This window comes from Anoplopoma fimbria, chromosome 12, assembly GCF_027596085.1.
Source record: "Anoplopoma fimbria isolate UVic2021 breed Golden Eagle Sablefish chromosome 12, Afim_UVic_2022, whole genome shotgun sequence".
NCBI classification, from domain to species: domain Eukaryota; kingdom Metazoa; phylum Chordata; class Actinopteri; order Perciformes; family Anoplopomatidae; genus Anoplopoma; species Anoplopoma fimbria.
Window position 1 is genome coordinate 12,523,267 of NC_072460.1, and position 14,190 is coordinate 12,537,456.

A 14,190-nucleotide genomic window follows, 5' to 3' on the forward strand; every position below is an offset into this window, starting at 1 on the left:
GATTCTCGTGACGTGGTTTCGCCCGCCTGCTACGCGCGCGTGTGCACGGGCCGTAGACGTCAGAGACCATTCTAGAACGAATGTGACTTGTCTTCCAGAGCAGTGCAGAAGCGCCTCTACCGGTGTCCCTCCATGGTTGACTAAACTCACACCCACTGGTGATAAAGATGGCGAATACCTGCTAGTTATATGAATGCAACCATAACTGTATTTAATTATGTATATAAGTTGTTGATAGCAGGAGTCCTGGAATCTTTGTGGTTGGGGGTCAAATCAGATCCCTTGAATACAAGTAGAAATAGGTTATCACACTACGAAGCATGCAATTCAATTCAATTCAGTTTATTTTGTATAGCCCAGAATCACAAATTACAAATTTGCCTCAGAGGGCTTTACAGTCTGTACACATCATGTCCCATGTGACTTTAGTATCACTCCGCCAGGCTGTTGTTTTTTAAACCGTCACTTTCATTTCCCTCAGTTTCACTTTCCTGTAAAAAAAAAAAAAAAAATCAAACACACACACACACACACACACACACACACACACACACACACACACACACACACACGCACACAAAAAACATTTAACAGGGAGAAAAAAGGAAGATTAGAAATTGAAATCTATTAAAGAGTGATTGGGCCTTAAAAAGTATTATTTGCTAAATGTTCTCATCAAGTTAAAGCTGCCTACTTAATGCAGAAAAATGGCCATTGTGTGTGCTATACCCTACTATTATATATTATTGGATCATTACATTTTTGAGGGGGAACTCATTTGATATATTATTTATTGAATGGTATAGCAATGTAATGCATCATATCTTTTGTATATAAAATCTTAATTTGTTAAGTATGTAACTGAAGCTGTCAAAAATGTTGTGGAGTAAAAAAGGGACAATACTTGCCTCTGAATTAGGTGGAGTCGAAGTACAAAGTGGCAGGAAATAGAAATATCAAGTAAAATACAGCTACTTCATATTAAAGACAGGATTGGTAAACTTCAAAAACATTTTTGTTGAAATTCTCATTACATCCTTACAGCAATCAATGAATCAAATGCTCTCAGCAACAAATGCAAAATAATCGGTATCTGTGGCTGTCGCAGGACTGTAATAAGCCCGTCCAATCATGGCATTCGGCCTGAATGTAATGATTGGACGCCTGCCTGCCTGCCTGCCTGCCTGCCTGCCTGCCTGCCTGCCTGCCTGCCTGCCTGCCTGCCTGCCTGCCTGCCTGCCTGCCTGCCTGCCTGCCTGCGAGGTATTCTGTCTGTGCACTCATTGGCCGTCATTGGCCTTCACCGGAGTCTTACACAAGCTGCTAGCTTGACAGATGGGACTCCAGACAATAGACAATATTATTCATTGTGATATGTTTACGTTCAAAATGATTATTTTAGGGGAATGGCTTTCAGTGTTGCCGACATGGGGATTTTCTTGCTAGATTCAGCATCTTTAGGAGCTAGTGCTGTTCTATACCTTCATTTGAAAAGAGTTGGCAACACTTGGCTAGGTTTTTCAGTTGGATGATTTTTAAGATTTAGTCTACTCTTGCTAGTTTTTCAAAATTACCAAACCTGCCTTTAAACTTAAAGGTGCTGTGTGGATTTTTAGAAATGTGTGCATTCAGAACTTATGTTAACTTGTGATGCTACAAAAAGAGGTTTATTTTGTGTTAATTGCTAGGATGATGGAGCTATAAAGACTTGGTTGGATTGTTGTTGATGACCACCCACCTGAAGACCCTGTACACTTGCCAGCACTCTTATGCCTATTTTATACTTTCACATAGCACCTGAGACGCTGCAGAAATTTGATTGGACATCAGAGCGGGAGGTAGGTTTTTTGGTCAGGTACGTTACATCCGTTACTACAACAACAACAACAACAACAACAACAACAACAAAAACAATGTGGCAGCTGCAACTACTATCCATACCATCAACTAGGCATAGTGAAGGAGATGTTTCCCAGTTCTTTTGTTTAACATTATGATACAAAACATAAAGACACTTGCTTGGCCCATTTCATTTGACTGCACACAATGAAATTGAGTTAAGGTAATTAAAAGTGTTAACAAGTTTCCTGTCAGTGTCATGTAGCCGACCATCCTTCTGGCAAAACCCTGCGCTGCTGCATCACACCTGACTAAGTAAATAAGCCTGGATAATTGGACTGTGCTACTACAGCCAGATGGCTGTTCAGAAGTCACTATATCTGCCACAAGTTAATTTCCTGTGGGTTCCAGCGCATGTAGGGGTGAGTGGGAATGAGTAGGAAGATGAGTTGGCAGAGAAGGCTTTAAAGAAAGAAAACATTGATATGCAAAGTGTATTATTTGGGGGAAAAAATAAACCAAATGTGGCAAAAAAAGGTCAGACAGAGAGGAAAAAGGGGGGATATCTTTATCATATTCCAAAGAGTGTCAACATTACCTTGATAGGTAGTTGGAACAGGTGATAGGAAACAGAGTTGGCAAGTTAAGGTTGGGCTATTGTGCGCTAAACAAAACACTGAAAATGATAGGGAAACACCAGACAGGGTAGAGTGAGGTATGTGGAAAAGATGAGTAGGTTGAGCACATATTTTTGAGTTGTAGTGAGTTTGAGATGAAGGGAGATGATGCGGAATAATTTGAGGGAATTTAGGCAGCATGAATGCCCATTAAAAGGAGTACTGAGCATGGGTTAGAGAGCACAGGTTAGGGTACTATTGGCTTTCTTAAGGAACAAAGTTTTTTTTTTTTATAGGATATGAATGAAATGCAGGGGTATGGTACAAGGATGCTTGTCAGAGGCTATGATTATATAGGTCTACAGTGTAAAACATGGAGGGTAAAATATATGTAAATGTATTATGTGAGATAAAAAAAAAATTGGGGGAAAGATTGTAAGACTATTGTCTGATCCACACTAGGAGCAGAAGAGCACTCACTACAATGTTTGAAAATAAGTTCTGTTAAGTTAAGTTGTGCCTAGGCTCCAGAGCAGTTATGTTAAGTTTATACGGTTATTTTAATGTGTCCCTTTTACTTGATTATGTAACCCATCTTGATTCTTGTAAATACTTTGGGTGAATAAAATACCATTTTTTTCCCACCTTTACCTGCTGTCCAAGCTTTATGCGTACCCTGGTTATTCACATATGGTGGCAGTAGAGGGATCAGCAGTAGGAGGTGCAGGACAAGTGTTTTTTGGGATGAAGAAGGCCGCAAGGGGGGGAAAGTATGGCCACTCGAGAACAGCAGGAGTTGAAGGAACAGTCTGATGCTGAAGTGGAAGTGGAGCCGGGTCCTAAGAAATGCCCTGGCAGCCCGCCATTACCCACCTGGCCAATATTCTGGGTGCACATATTGGACAGCCCGCACCTCTCCAACATTTTATCAACTTTCTGGTTAAACAGAACTCCTGGGGGCAGATGTGTTGGATTCAGATGCAGATTACTCTCCTGCTTAGACAAAGTTTGGAGTCTCCCATAATGATAGTTTCACAGAAGTACATTTGAGAACTATACCCAGGGGCCAAGGCTTCAGCATTTGACTGATACTAGTTATCTTGAATTTCTTTTGTCACTTTTGAAAGGATAGCAGCAGCATGAAGATGGCCAACTGAAGATTGGATTTTCAGACTCATTCTATTATTATTACAGCCAAAGCTAGACATGCTTTTTTTCCATATGGATATTAATTTTACACTAGAATATAATAAAGACAAAAGGGAATTCTTCAAAGATATGACATAAGAAACCAGAAAACTACAGTTGAACCAGATGAGAACCAAAAATAACTATATGTCAGGTTAAAAGAGATTTATGGGAAGTGGGTACATCCAAAAGGAAAGAAGGTGAATTCAATTGGAGAAATGATTGTCCTGGAACAATATTATTATTATATAATATTATTCCCCTGAGCTACAAATTTGGACTACGGACGCAGATGACTTAGCTGATGTGTTTGTTGCTGCCAGACGAGAGAAGCAAGCATGGAGCCCGCCGCCTGGAAGTCAGCTAAGGACCCAAAAGGGCCAGGTGTCTCTCGGTCAACACAAAGGGTGGACTCAACAGGGGGTGCCATTTTCCTACATCCAGAGGGGTGCTCTCATGAGTCACTACATCTGCACCACAGAAGAGGAATGGGTCAAGCCACCCATTATCTGCTCTTTGATTGAGTGGGAGGTAAACAAAGCTTAAAGGTAGGTTAGGAGAGAGAATGGAGTCCACTGATATGACTCCCTTTTGCGATCCTCCAATGTGACTAATGCGAAAAAAGTGTTCATACTAGCTACAGGCTACAAGTCATTTTCAATGGAAGCCGGTGACATAAAGCTGCAAACTGGCGGCAAACGCTTGTCGCTGTGTGAAGGGCGTGATGCGCTACAAATCAAAGTTGAGCTGATGATGAAAAACATATAGAACTTTGGCTTATAGTTCATTTCTCAACAGAGACTAGCAGAGATGAAGTGGTGGAAGCCAAAGCATCTCCTTTCATAGCTTGCTTCTCAGTCGGCTAATCAACAGATGCCCCTCTCGCTCTTAGCCATGCTATCAGAGTGAAGCTCAAGCTTAACAATATCGGTTTATGTCCCCCATAGGAGTGGAGGTTGTCAGATGCACCTGCTGTCGTGGTGTTTGACTTCAGGTGTTTTTCTTAGTGGGCCAAAGCACTCAAGCAGCAGAGAAAGACATGGAGACTGACAGAGGACTTTAAAACAAACTTTGGGAGCTTTTTCAAACACTAGGACAAGAGAGAAGGTAGGCTGAGAGGCAGTGTCACCAATATGAGGGTTGGCAGCTGTCGATACAGCAAGTGAACAATAGCAAGAAGGCAGGAGAAGAGAGAGCAGCCAGAATAACAATGTTGGGGAGTTTCTGACTGCGTGGGAGACAACCAATGATGTCAGAGATGATGGGATAAAAATATCTGAAGAATAGGTGTTTGACTCACATGGAGTGGGACATTATACATACATAGGTTGGTTTAGTTGATTGGTATTGGTTATTGGTGACAAAGAAATCCATCTTTCTTTTCACCTCTGACCACCTTGTGCAAGACTTCTGCCTTTCAAGGACTAGAAATGGAGCCAAAACAATGACAGGCCTTGTGGTGGAGGGAAGACACTTTGGAGATGAGAGGCTGGAGGTAGTTGGCAGACAGGAGCTTTTTTTGGCAAGAAATGCTATAGTTAGAGTGCACAGTATAACTGCTCAGTCCCAATTTTAGCTCATATAGAGGAGGGGACATGAAGCCCAGACGAGAGCAAAGTACACCTTTTCAAGATTATAAACCATGTAAACCATGGATATTTAATCTCTATATAACTGGATCTATAACCTCTGTAAAGCAAACCTTACTAGCAGCATCAATCTCTTAAAATTGATTTCTGTCAGTAATCTCATATTTTTATTTTTTTGTATATCACCATTTCTACCTTATAATGCACCATTACTCCAGATACAGTAGGTGTACAGTATGTAGTTGTTTTATTTCCCTCGAAAGATTCAACCCTTACCTTAAAGCCACTGTAGACAGTAACTTAACAATGAACTCTCATGAATTAGTCATCACTGAAGAAGATAAAGACATCAGTGAAACCTGAATTACCCTCCAGGAGCTTTCTGCAGCTACAATGTGATTTGTATTGGGAATTAACAATAGCTTGCTGTGCTGCTGTCTTTTCAATCTGGTAGATAATAAGCCATAATTAGGATGAATTATTGTGATTTTAAAAACTAAATTTCCCATGGTGTCATTACAATCAGGCCAATGGGGAGACTTTGGTCAACTGGACCCAAAGTCTCCCCATTGGCCTGATTGTAATGACGCCAATTATAGAGTTTGTCAAGCATACTGTTGAAACTCTGGCTGTGGGATAGAAACAGTTTATTGCTTTAGATAGCATAAGTGCAAAGAAAAGGAAAACGTTGACACAACTGATTTTGCATTGCACTGTTCGGTGATACACATAATGTCACATGTCACATGTCAGAAAGTCTTAGAGGGTTTTATTCACATGCTCAAATTGGTTGTAAATTCTGTAAAATGTAATCTGAACTCAAGCTAAAAACAAACAAAAAATACAAATGTACTTATTACTAACAAATTCCAATAACATGATCTTAAAATAAAAGAGAAGAAAAAAGAAAGGAAACCCTCCATTCTCCCAGCCTTTAAAAAAACAACAGAAAATCCACCTAAAAAAGAATAAATATTATTTCTATAAGACTTTGCAACTTTTTTACTTTACAAGGTTTCATTTGTGGCAACTTTCGTTCAGCAAAAGAGACTAGTTGATGTCAGCAAACTGCAGACACGAATCCTAGAGCTGCTCCACATACAGTAAATAATGTAACAACCCCTGGGACATTATGACCGCAGCTTATCTGATGTGATATCTAAAAAAAGGCCTACATAGTCAGTCACTAATTCAGTTTTAAGGACTTACTCCAAATATTGTCATGTTGTGACACATCCTTTGCTCTAATCTTTCAGCTCAGGGACAAAGTTGTCTCTCTATGAAGATATTGAAGTAATTCACCAACATCAATAGAATGGCACGTGTTTTAGGGTGGATTTCTTCTGCGTATGGCTACAATGAAATAAGTGAGTAATTTGAAGTGCTGTCAGAAAAATGAGGCGAAAGGTATGATAACCTCAAAGAAACTCAGATAACAGTCAATTGCATTTAGATATTATGTTTTAGCTCATGTTGAGTTGGGTTAATTAAATGTTTAACAGGGAAAATGACTCAAATGCCTCAGCAGTTTTTTTGCTATCATTAGGTGTTGAGAAATATTGTCATGAAGTCAGTTATTTGGAAATATATTGCACTAGTAGATCTGTGAATCAGTTTTAGACAGAGAACATGTGTCTTGTCATATGGGCTCTCTTTAATACAGACACTGTCTCCTGTCGGAGTGAAACTCATGTGTAGAGCACTGCATTAAGTCAAAAGCAGCGGGACGAAGACTGTGCTGATTTAGGGACAATCTCTGTGTTTCCCATATGTTATTTGGACAGCCCAACCAAATTAATTTGCTCCCTCCCTGAATTATTATTATTAGTAGTTTTTGGTACATTTATCTATATCATGTTCTCCTTTCAAAAGTATGTGCAGATATTGAGTAGATGGTATCCTCCAGATTGATTAAAAATATCCCGTGGAATGATTTTCACAATATCAAGTAAACCTGTGCTATCTCTTAATCATGAGATCTCATAGCTGAGAGATCCAAAACGACCTGGATTACAAAACAAGTGAAAAAATATTCGCAAAGGTGCTAATATCTGCTTATCTAAGTTTCATTCAACTCTGAATCATTTATAGGTTTTCCTGATTCTTGGTCAAACGACATATGATTCCAGTAAGAAACCAGTCTTACTGTATACTGACAGGCATAAAGATTTATGTTTTATAGACTCAATGATCATTTAAATTATTAATCAATGATAAAAAAAAATCTCTTCAGCAAGTTTTATTCAATGGTGGGATGGATGGATGGATGGATGGATGGATGGATGGATGGACAATAGATAGATAGATAGATAAATAGATGGATACTTAGAGGATAGAGGATACTTGTGAAGATAAGAAATTAAAAAAATAAAAACATTAAAAAGTCATACATTATAGATAATTACCTGGAATAAAATAAACTGAGAATGTAAATGAAAAGCTAGGACCAACTCAACATGTAGCCTATTGAGTGTAAATGGTAAAATGTGCAATCGTGTAAATTATATGTATTTGAAATATGTGTACTCACATAAAAAAAAAAAAGCTTAAACCCAAACAACATATTCTGTCAAAAGTATCAACAATTACTGTCAAGAAGTCGGTGTAGCCTGAGAGACAGCTTCATTTGCATTATAACTGAATGAGTGGGTATCCCCTCGATGGCGCGTGGGCTGGTACTGTACGGAGCGCTTCGTTATCAATAAAGCTGTTAATCACGACAAAAGTATGATTCACTCACAGCATGAAGAAGAAAAAAAAACACAAACCACCATTTGTCAGCCAATCATGGCAGCTTAGTGACGAACTTCCTGGATACACTTTCTCGTTGGTCCCAGTCCCCTTATTAATGGGAAGGCTGTGTTTGCTCCCGCAGAGTCAACAGGGAGGACGCGGTCTGCGAGCGGAGACACACGCACACACGCACACACACGCACACACACACAGTCACAGTCACAATGGGAAGAAGGAGCAAAATATCTGCCCGAAGAAAGCTGTCGCACAGCTAGCGCGGTCGGAGCCAGATAAGAAAAGTATCTCCAAATGCTATTTACTGTGTGTTACGACTAGCCCAAGGACGTACGAGGCAGGCAAACACAGGCGAGCCCGGGGACGAGGTGCGGGATTTGGATGGCATCTGCCAGAGCCAGGGAAGGGCTGTTGGAAAAACCTAAAGAAACATGAGCTGGGAATACGTTTGGATATCATGTCTTGACTACAAAAGACTGATTATCCGCGGGTAACCTGCAGCGGCACGTCAGAAATAAAGGCCTCCTCTGATGGAGCACTGGGCTCTTTAATCCAGCCAGAAACCTCCCCGACAGGCAGCGACGAGCTACGGCAAAGGGTGAGGTACGGAAGTAATGGAGAGGGAAGAAACACTCAGCTAAATGTTGACACGAAATGTATCAGAGTCTAAGATCATGTTGCGAAATCGCTGAATTTCCCTTTGCCTCTTGAGGTGACATGGCTCAGTCAATGTGATGTCGTTTGTTCCAGTCCTTCAGCTTTTCTTCCTCTCTTTCTGCTCAACAGGACTCTTTATTCACAATTGAAGGGATTTATGGGATCACAAGGTACTATTTCAAACTAAATTAGTGTCACTGTTGTGTTTGCATGTGGCTGTCGGTGGGCTTTCGGGTTTATGACGGGGTTCAGTCCCCTTTGTTTACAGTCTGAATCTCTGAACAGCTGATGCGTCCTCAGCGATGCCGCGATGCTGCCTGTTGTATATTTCTTTGATGTGCTTCAGCCACCGCAAAGAGCAGCTGTGTTGAGATGTTATACTCTGTCAAGCACAGATGCACTTCAAACTAAACTACTGAAATATATCATGTTGTTTTTCCATTTGCGTTGATCCTGAGCTATTAGGCCATGTAGGCAAAAAAAGTCAAAAGCCACCACATCCATCTGAAACATAAACACTCTTGTAGCAGATGATGGCATCATTCCTTCCTGATGCATTTAAAAATAGCAATATGGACTAGTGCATAGCATCTCTTTTTAAATGGATTTGCATTAACACAAGTGCAAATTATGTTTGTTTGAATATTAATGTTAATGCAATCATTTGCTGATGACTTTTGTTTGCTTCTCCATGCAGTTTCCTCTGATGAGATGAGTGTGCGTGCTGGCCAGGGCAGTGATGAGGTGCTGGTTTCACAGGCGGTGTGGGATTACCTGGCTGCTGCTGGGCGGCCCTGGCTCATTGACTTCCAGCACAAGCAGGGGATGAGCGCTGGTATCATTAGGCGAGGGGAGAGGGGGGGCTGCTGCGCCGTGAGGCTGCAGCCGGTGGAGGGCTCCAGGAACGGTGGAGCCGGGGTGATGGATGGACCCATCTCCAGCGAGACACGGAAAGCCTTCATCGACTTATGCCGCTGTGCCCGCAAAGAAATGAGCAAGCAGGACGGGGGACCCAAGAGGAAGAGGGCTCTGCTGCCCTGTGTGGGAGTCCTGGAGCCAAACGTAGAGGGGAGCCTCCTTCAACCTCCACCTCCCCAGCCTCGGCGCTCCCAGAGACAGCAGCAGAGGTTCAGGAAGCCGGCCGATGAGGAGGCCTGCGCCATGCTCCACGAGGCAGCTCAGAGAAAGGACATGGACTCCAGCTTGGCTTCCCATAGTGAGGCAGAGGACAACAGCACTTGTTCAATCTGCATGGGGGACATAGTGGAGAAGACTACCTTGGAGCGGTGTGGCCATTCATTCTGTCGCTCTTGTGTGGATCAAGCCTTTAAGGTGAAGAAAGCGTGTCCTGTGTGTCGGCTGGTGTACGGCCAGCTGATTGGGAACCAGCCTGCTAATGGTACGATGATCGTAGAGCGAGATTCTGAAATGGAGCTTCCTGGCCATGAAGGCTTTGGGTGCATCTGCATCATCTACAGCTTCCCTCCTGGCCTACAGGCGGTGAGTAGACCAAGAACATGTACAGACTGTAAGTGACAGTCATTGTTACTGGACTAACTCTTTTTGATAACCATCCAGGGGGATAATGAAAGTTAAGAGGAATAATACAAATCATATAAGATTGTCTAATATTAGAATATAATAGAATCATTTAAAAAAAATACATTCAGGCACAAGAGTCTTACTTTGGGATAAAATCAAATGAATTCAACTTCTTTAGTTTTACCATGTATATAATACTACTAAATGATCTTGTCCCTCCGGTTGACTGCACAACTCTTACTTTTTACATCCAAAAACTAAATAAATCAACTTAAAAAGGTACAATTTCTGATCTAGTTGTAAACAAAATGGGCAACTCCAAACACATGACCTGAACTAGCTGTCACTCTAAACTTCATTTAATGCAGTCTTTTTTTCATTGTCACTAGACAATGAAGAAAGATTGTTTTCTAATGCTGCTGTGTTATAAGTATTTTATTATAGCAGTAAAACAAACTGTATTTGCAATTATGAGTTGGCAAGCACAAAACGCATCCCTTTTTTCATTACTACAACAAACTCCTAAAATAGTTTGTGAATGCATCCCAAATTTAAAAAGGTAAAATTGAAGGATTGGGCCGTTTTAAAGCCTCTGGACACTGACACAGGTGTTTTCAGTTGTTCTGGCTGATTAGACCTCTGCTCTGCTTGAAGGTGAACCGGAGTTCAGATTAACTGGAAACACCTGTGTAGGTGTTCAGAGCTTAAAGGAAGCAAGGTGTTTGGGGACTACTACCATAAAGGTGTACTCAAGTAATTTGGCCCTGCAGTGTTTTTCTTGTAAACAAATTAAAGTAACATTTACTTTCAGTGTTCACCAACATGCACTGTGTGTATCCCTGAAGTCTAACAAATGTGCGGAGTGCATTTCCTTCCTTATTAAGCCGATTTGTTAAAAAGTATTTTGGCTGGCACATTACTGCCATTTGTTGATCAGTGAGATGATCCCTGATGACATCAGTGTGTTTTCTCAGTCTTTTCAAGACGTCATAAGACTTCTTTTTACAGGCTTTCCCCTGAGAAGTACTGTAAACTGAGTTCTGGGTTCCCAGTAAATAGATAAAGATAGTTTTTAATTGAAGGAACTACTTCATTCATTTATACTAATTAATACTACTCTAAAACACAATCAATTCAAAATACAAGACATGACCATGGCAATAATTAATGCCCCTTTTAAACATATCATGTTTTAACTCCTTAACAGCCAGAACATCCCAACCCGGGTGTTCGATACCCAGGAACAGACCGCGTGGCCTACCTCCCTGACAGCCCTGAGGGGAACCGTGTGCTGGGACTGCTGCGCCGGGCCTTTGAACAGCGCCTTATCTTCACCATCGGTACCTCCATGACTACCGGCATGCAAAATGTCATCACCTGGAATGACATTCACCACAAGACCTCAATATGGGGCGGGCCCCGCTGGTATGTATGGCCTTTTAGCTGGAGGCAAATGGCCACTGAGATTTGATTTGTTAATAGCCTGAACAACTTCCCTAACAGGTGGTGTAGCTCAGAGGATGGCCCAGTAAAGACTGACAGTTGTAATTCAAATTCCTGACAAGGAAATGCTTTCAGTTGATGTCCTTGACTAGATGGCACTATTGCTGCCTGAGCTCATACAGATGCAGTGATGGCTTTTTTATTTCTCCTGACAGTTTTGGCTACCCAGACCCCACTTACCTGGTGCGAGTGACAGAGGAGCTCAGAGAGAAAGGCATCACGGCGGACTGACAGCATCAAAACTGCTCTTTCAAGACTTTGTAGGACTTCCCGAGTGTCCGTGCGGTGGACATGACTCGGCTCCAGGTTGTGCTCTGAGACTGCCCGTCCCTTAAGGGATGGCTGAAGACGAGGCCCTCAGCAGACAGGCGTCTAATGCTGCAGCAGAGCCCACTTCACTCCACTACTTGTTCCTCTGTTTGTTAATTTTTCCTGCATAGTTCAGCTTATTCCAGTGCTCCATGTGGAAGAAAAATACTTTGAGTGCAGTGCATTCTTGTATTACACAATCCTCTACCTGTCACTTTTGGCAACAGGGCCGATATCTGATGCACTTATTTAAGAGCATCGTGTTGCAATTCATGGTACTTGTATGTTATTTAGAAAATCTAAGTTATATCTTATGAAGACAGTTTGTTACACTAATATTTATTTCTATTCTGGGGTTTATTTTATTTCTTACAAGCACACATTCTTAGTTTTATCTCCCCAGTAACGTTTAAGTAAGTCTCTCATTTGATTTCTAACTACCTGTTGTAAGGATATTACTTGGGTTATATGTCAAAATAGCACTGCTTAAATAGAAAGTATTAATTTTCCAAAATTATTGCAATCTAAAGCACTCACGGGCACTTTTGTAAGGGAGTTTTTTCCTTTCTATTCCCTCAGTGAAGTCAGTCATGGTTTTCGGTTCCTCTGTGTGGAAGAGCGCTCGGAGCAAACAGGTTCGTGCAGCTATCAGCTATTAGCTCGGTGGCTACAAGTTGATGTCAATTGCTTGGAACTCTTCTTTTGCGTGCAGTCTTTTTTTGTTCCTCCATGTTCCCTAAATAGGAAGAATGTTAAACTATGGCTCACTGCAGCACTTTGTGACATACATTAGGACGTTCCCCTGGGTTGTATTTCTTTTCATTCATTGGTCACTCCTGTTATTTCAAGATGTCTCCCAGGTGTTGAGCCCTTTACCTCAGTTGTTGGTAATGCGTTCATCTAATTACCAGATTTATGACGATGTCAAATATAAAAGGGCATATAGACCACTTAAACCAAATCAAAGGCACAAAAGCTCTTAAAATATCTATGCCTCTGTCCCTGTCAAACTGGGAGATTTGCCTGCTAATGTTGTCATTTAAAATGAGGTAACTGTTGTGAATTTGTTTATCTAAATAGATAATCTATGATACACATCGAAAAAAATAACTAAAGAAAATGTTGCAGGAACAATTGATCTGATTTAGGTTGGGGTGTTGATCTCATTTTGTTGTGCCTTTCTTATATTCACTTTTGATAAAAATCAAGCATGATGATACTAATGAATGGAAAGCAGTTTGGACATATTCAGTTTTGTTTCATAGCTAAAAACGGCATTATGTTTGTAGCTGTACTATCGGGCTTTAAGTTCAAATATTACACAGTTCATGAAAATATGTATACAAATGAGTATTAAATCAGCTTCTCCTTCATAAACATTCTCTAGTCCAAATGCTGAAAAACCCTCAGACTGATAAAGCTGTATGTGTGAGAGTGCTTTGCTAAGTGCAGTAACCTGCTTGGCTAGTGGGACATTAGTTATTAATTTGACTGGTCAGATCCAGACATCAAATACCCATTTATTTTGTTTTCATCCCCTTTGTGTTTTAGTTCGGGACCAACTAAAATATTTTTGGGACACAGGATTGTAGTTCACTAAAGCTACTGTGCAAACATTTCTATGCATTACATGTCTGAGGAGGAGCCAGGAGAACGAATAGTTGGAGAGACTTCACGTATTACGAATTGATTGTCAAGGAAAAGTTGGAGTTTTGCTTTTTCTAATTGTGTTGATTCTTACTTTGTTGATATCCAGAATAATGTGCTTTACATTTTAATACTTGAATAAAAAGTTATGTTTGGGTTTGTGTTGGATATTCAATGTAGGTCCTGAATAAACCAGGTGCATCATAAGCAACTGAATATCAAACTTGTGTCCATTTGGAATGAGTTGTGGTTGTCGCTTCTACTCAAGATTTGATCTGACCTGCTTCCCTTTGGTATCAAAGATTCTTCATTCATGTATTGAACTCTGCAAATGCACTTTGTGCTGTCCAGTGAATCATGACTGCAAAGGGAACAGAGCTCAGAAATACCTTGTAAATCAAACAAAATGTGTAACTTATTTGGTACGATACCTTTACAAATGAGTAATGTAGGCTATATTTGATTATCAAGGTATAGTCGTTAATATTAAAGGATCAACTTTTGATTGAACGAGGTAAATCACTTAAAATCATTCAGACTGTTAAGCATGC

The 14,190-nt window shown here is 40.7% G+C and overlaps 1 protein-coding gene across 4 annotated transcripts; it reads left to right on the top strand.

The window, feature by feature from the left end:
* The first annotated feature begins 8,099 nt into the window (after window positions 1-8,099).
* Window positions 8,100-13,798, top strand: dtx3 (deltex E3 ubiquitin ligase 3). 4 transcript variants are annotated; one of them, XM_054609178.1, is made up of 5 exons: window positions 8,100-8,584; window positions 8,768-8,808; window positions 9,336-10,138; window positions 11,388-11,605; window positions 11,839-13,798. In XM_054609178.1, exons 2-5 carry the CDS (start codon window positions 8,796-8,798, stop codon window positions 11,912-11,914), a joined length of 1,110 nt encoding a protein of 369 aa, XP_054465153.1. In that variant the 5' UTR covers window positions 8,100-8,584; window positions 8,768-8,795; the 3' UTR covers window positions 11,915-13,798. The 4 variants fall into 4 exon arrangements, with proteins under 4 accessions (XP_054465153.1, XP_054465152.1, XP_054465155.1 ...); XM_054609177.1 differs by having other exon boundaries at window positions 8,100-8,579; XM_054609180.1 differs by lacking the exon at window positions 8,768-8,808.
* The last annotated feature ends 392 nt before the right edge of the window (window positions 13,799-14,190 follow it).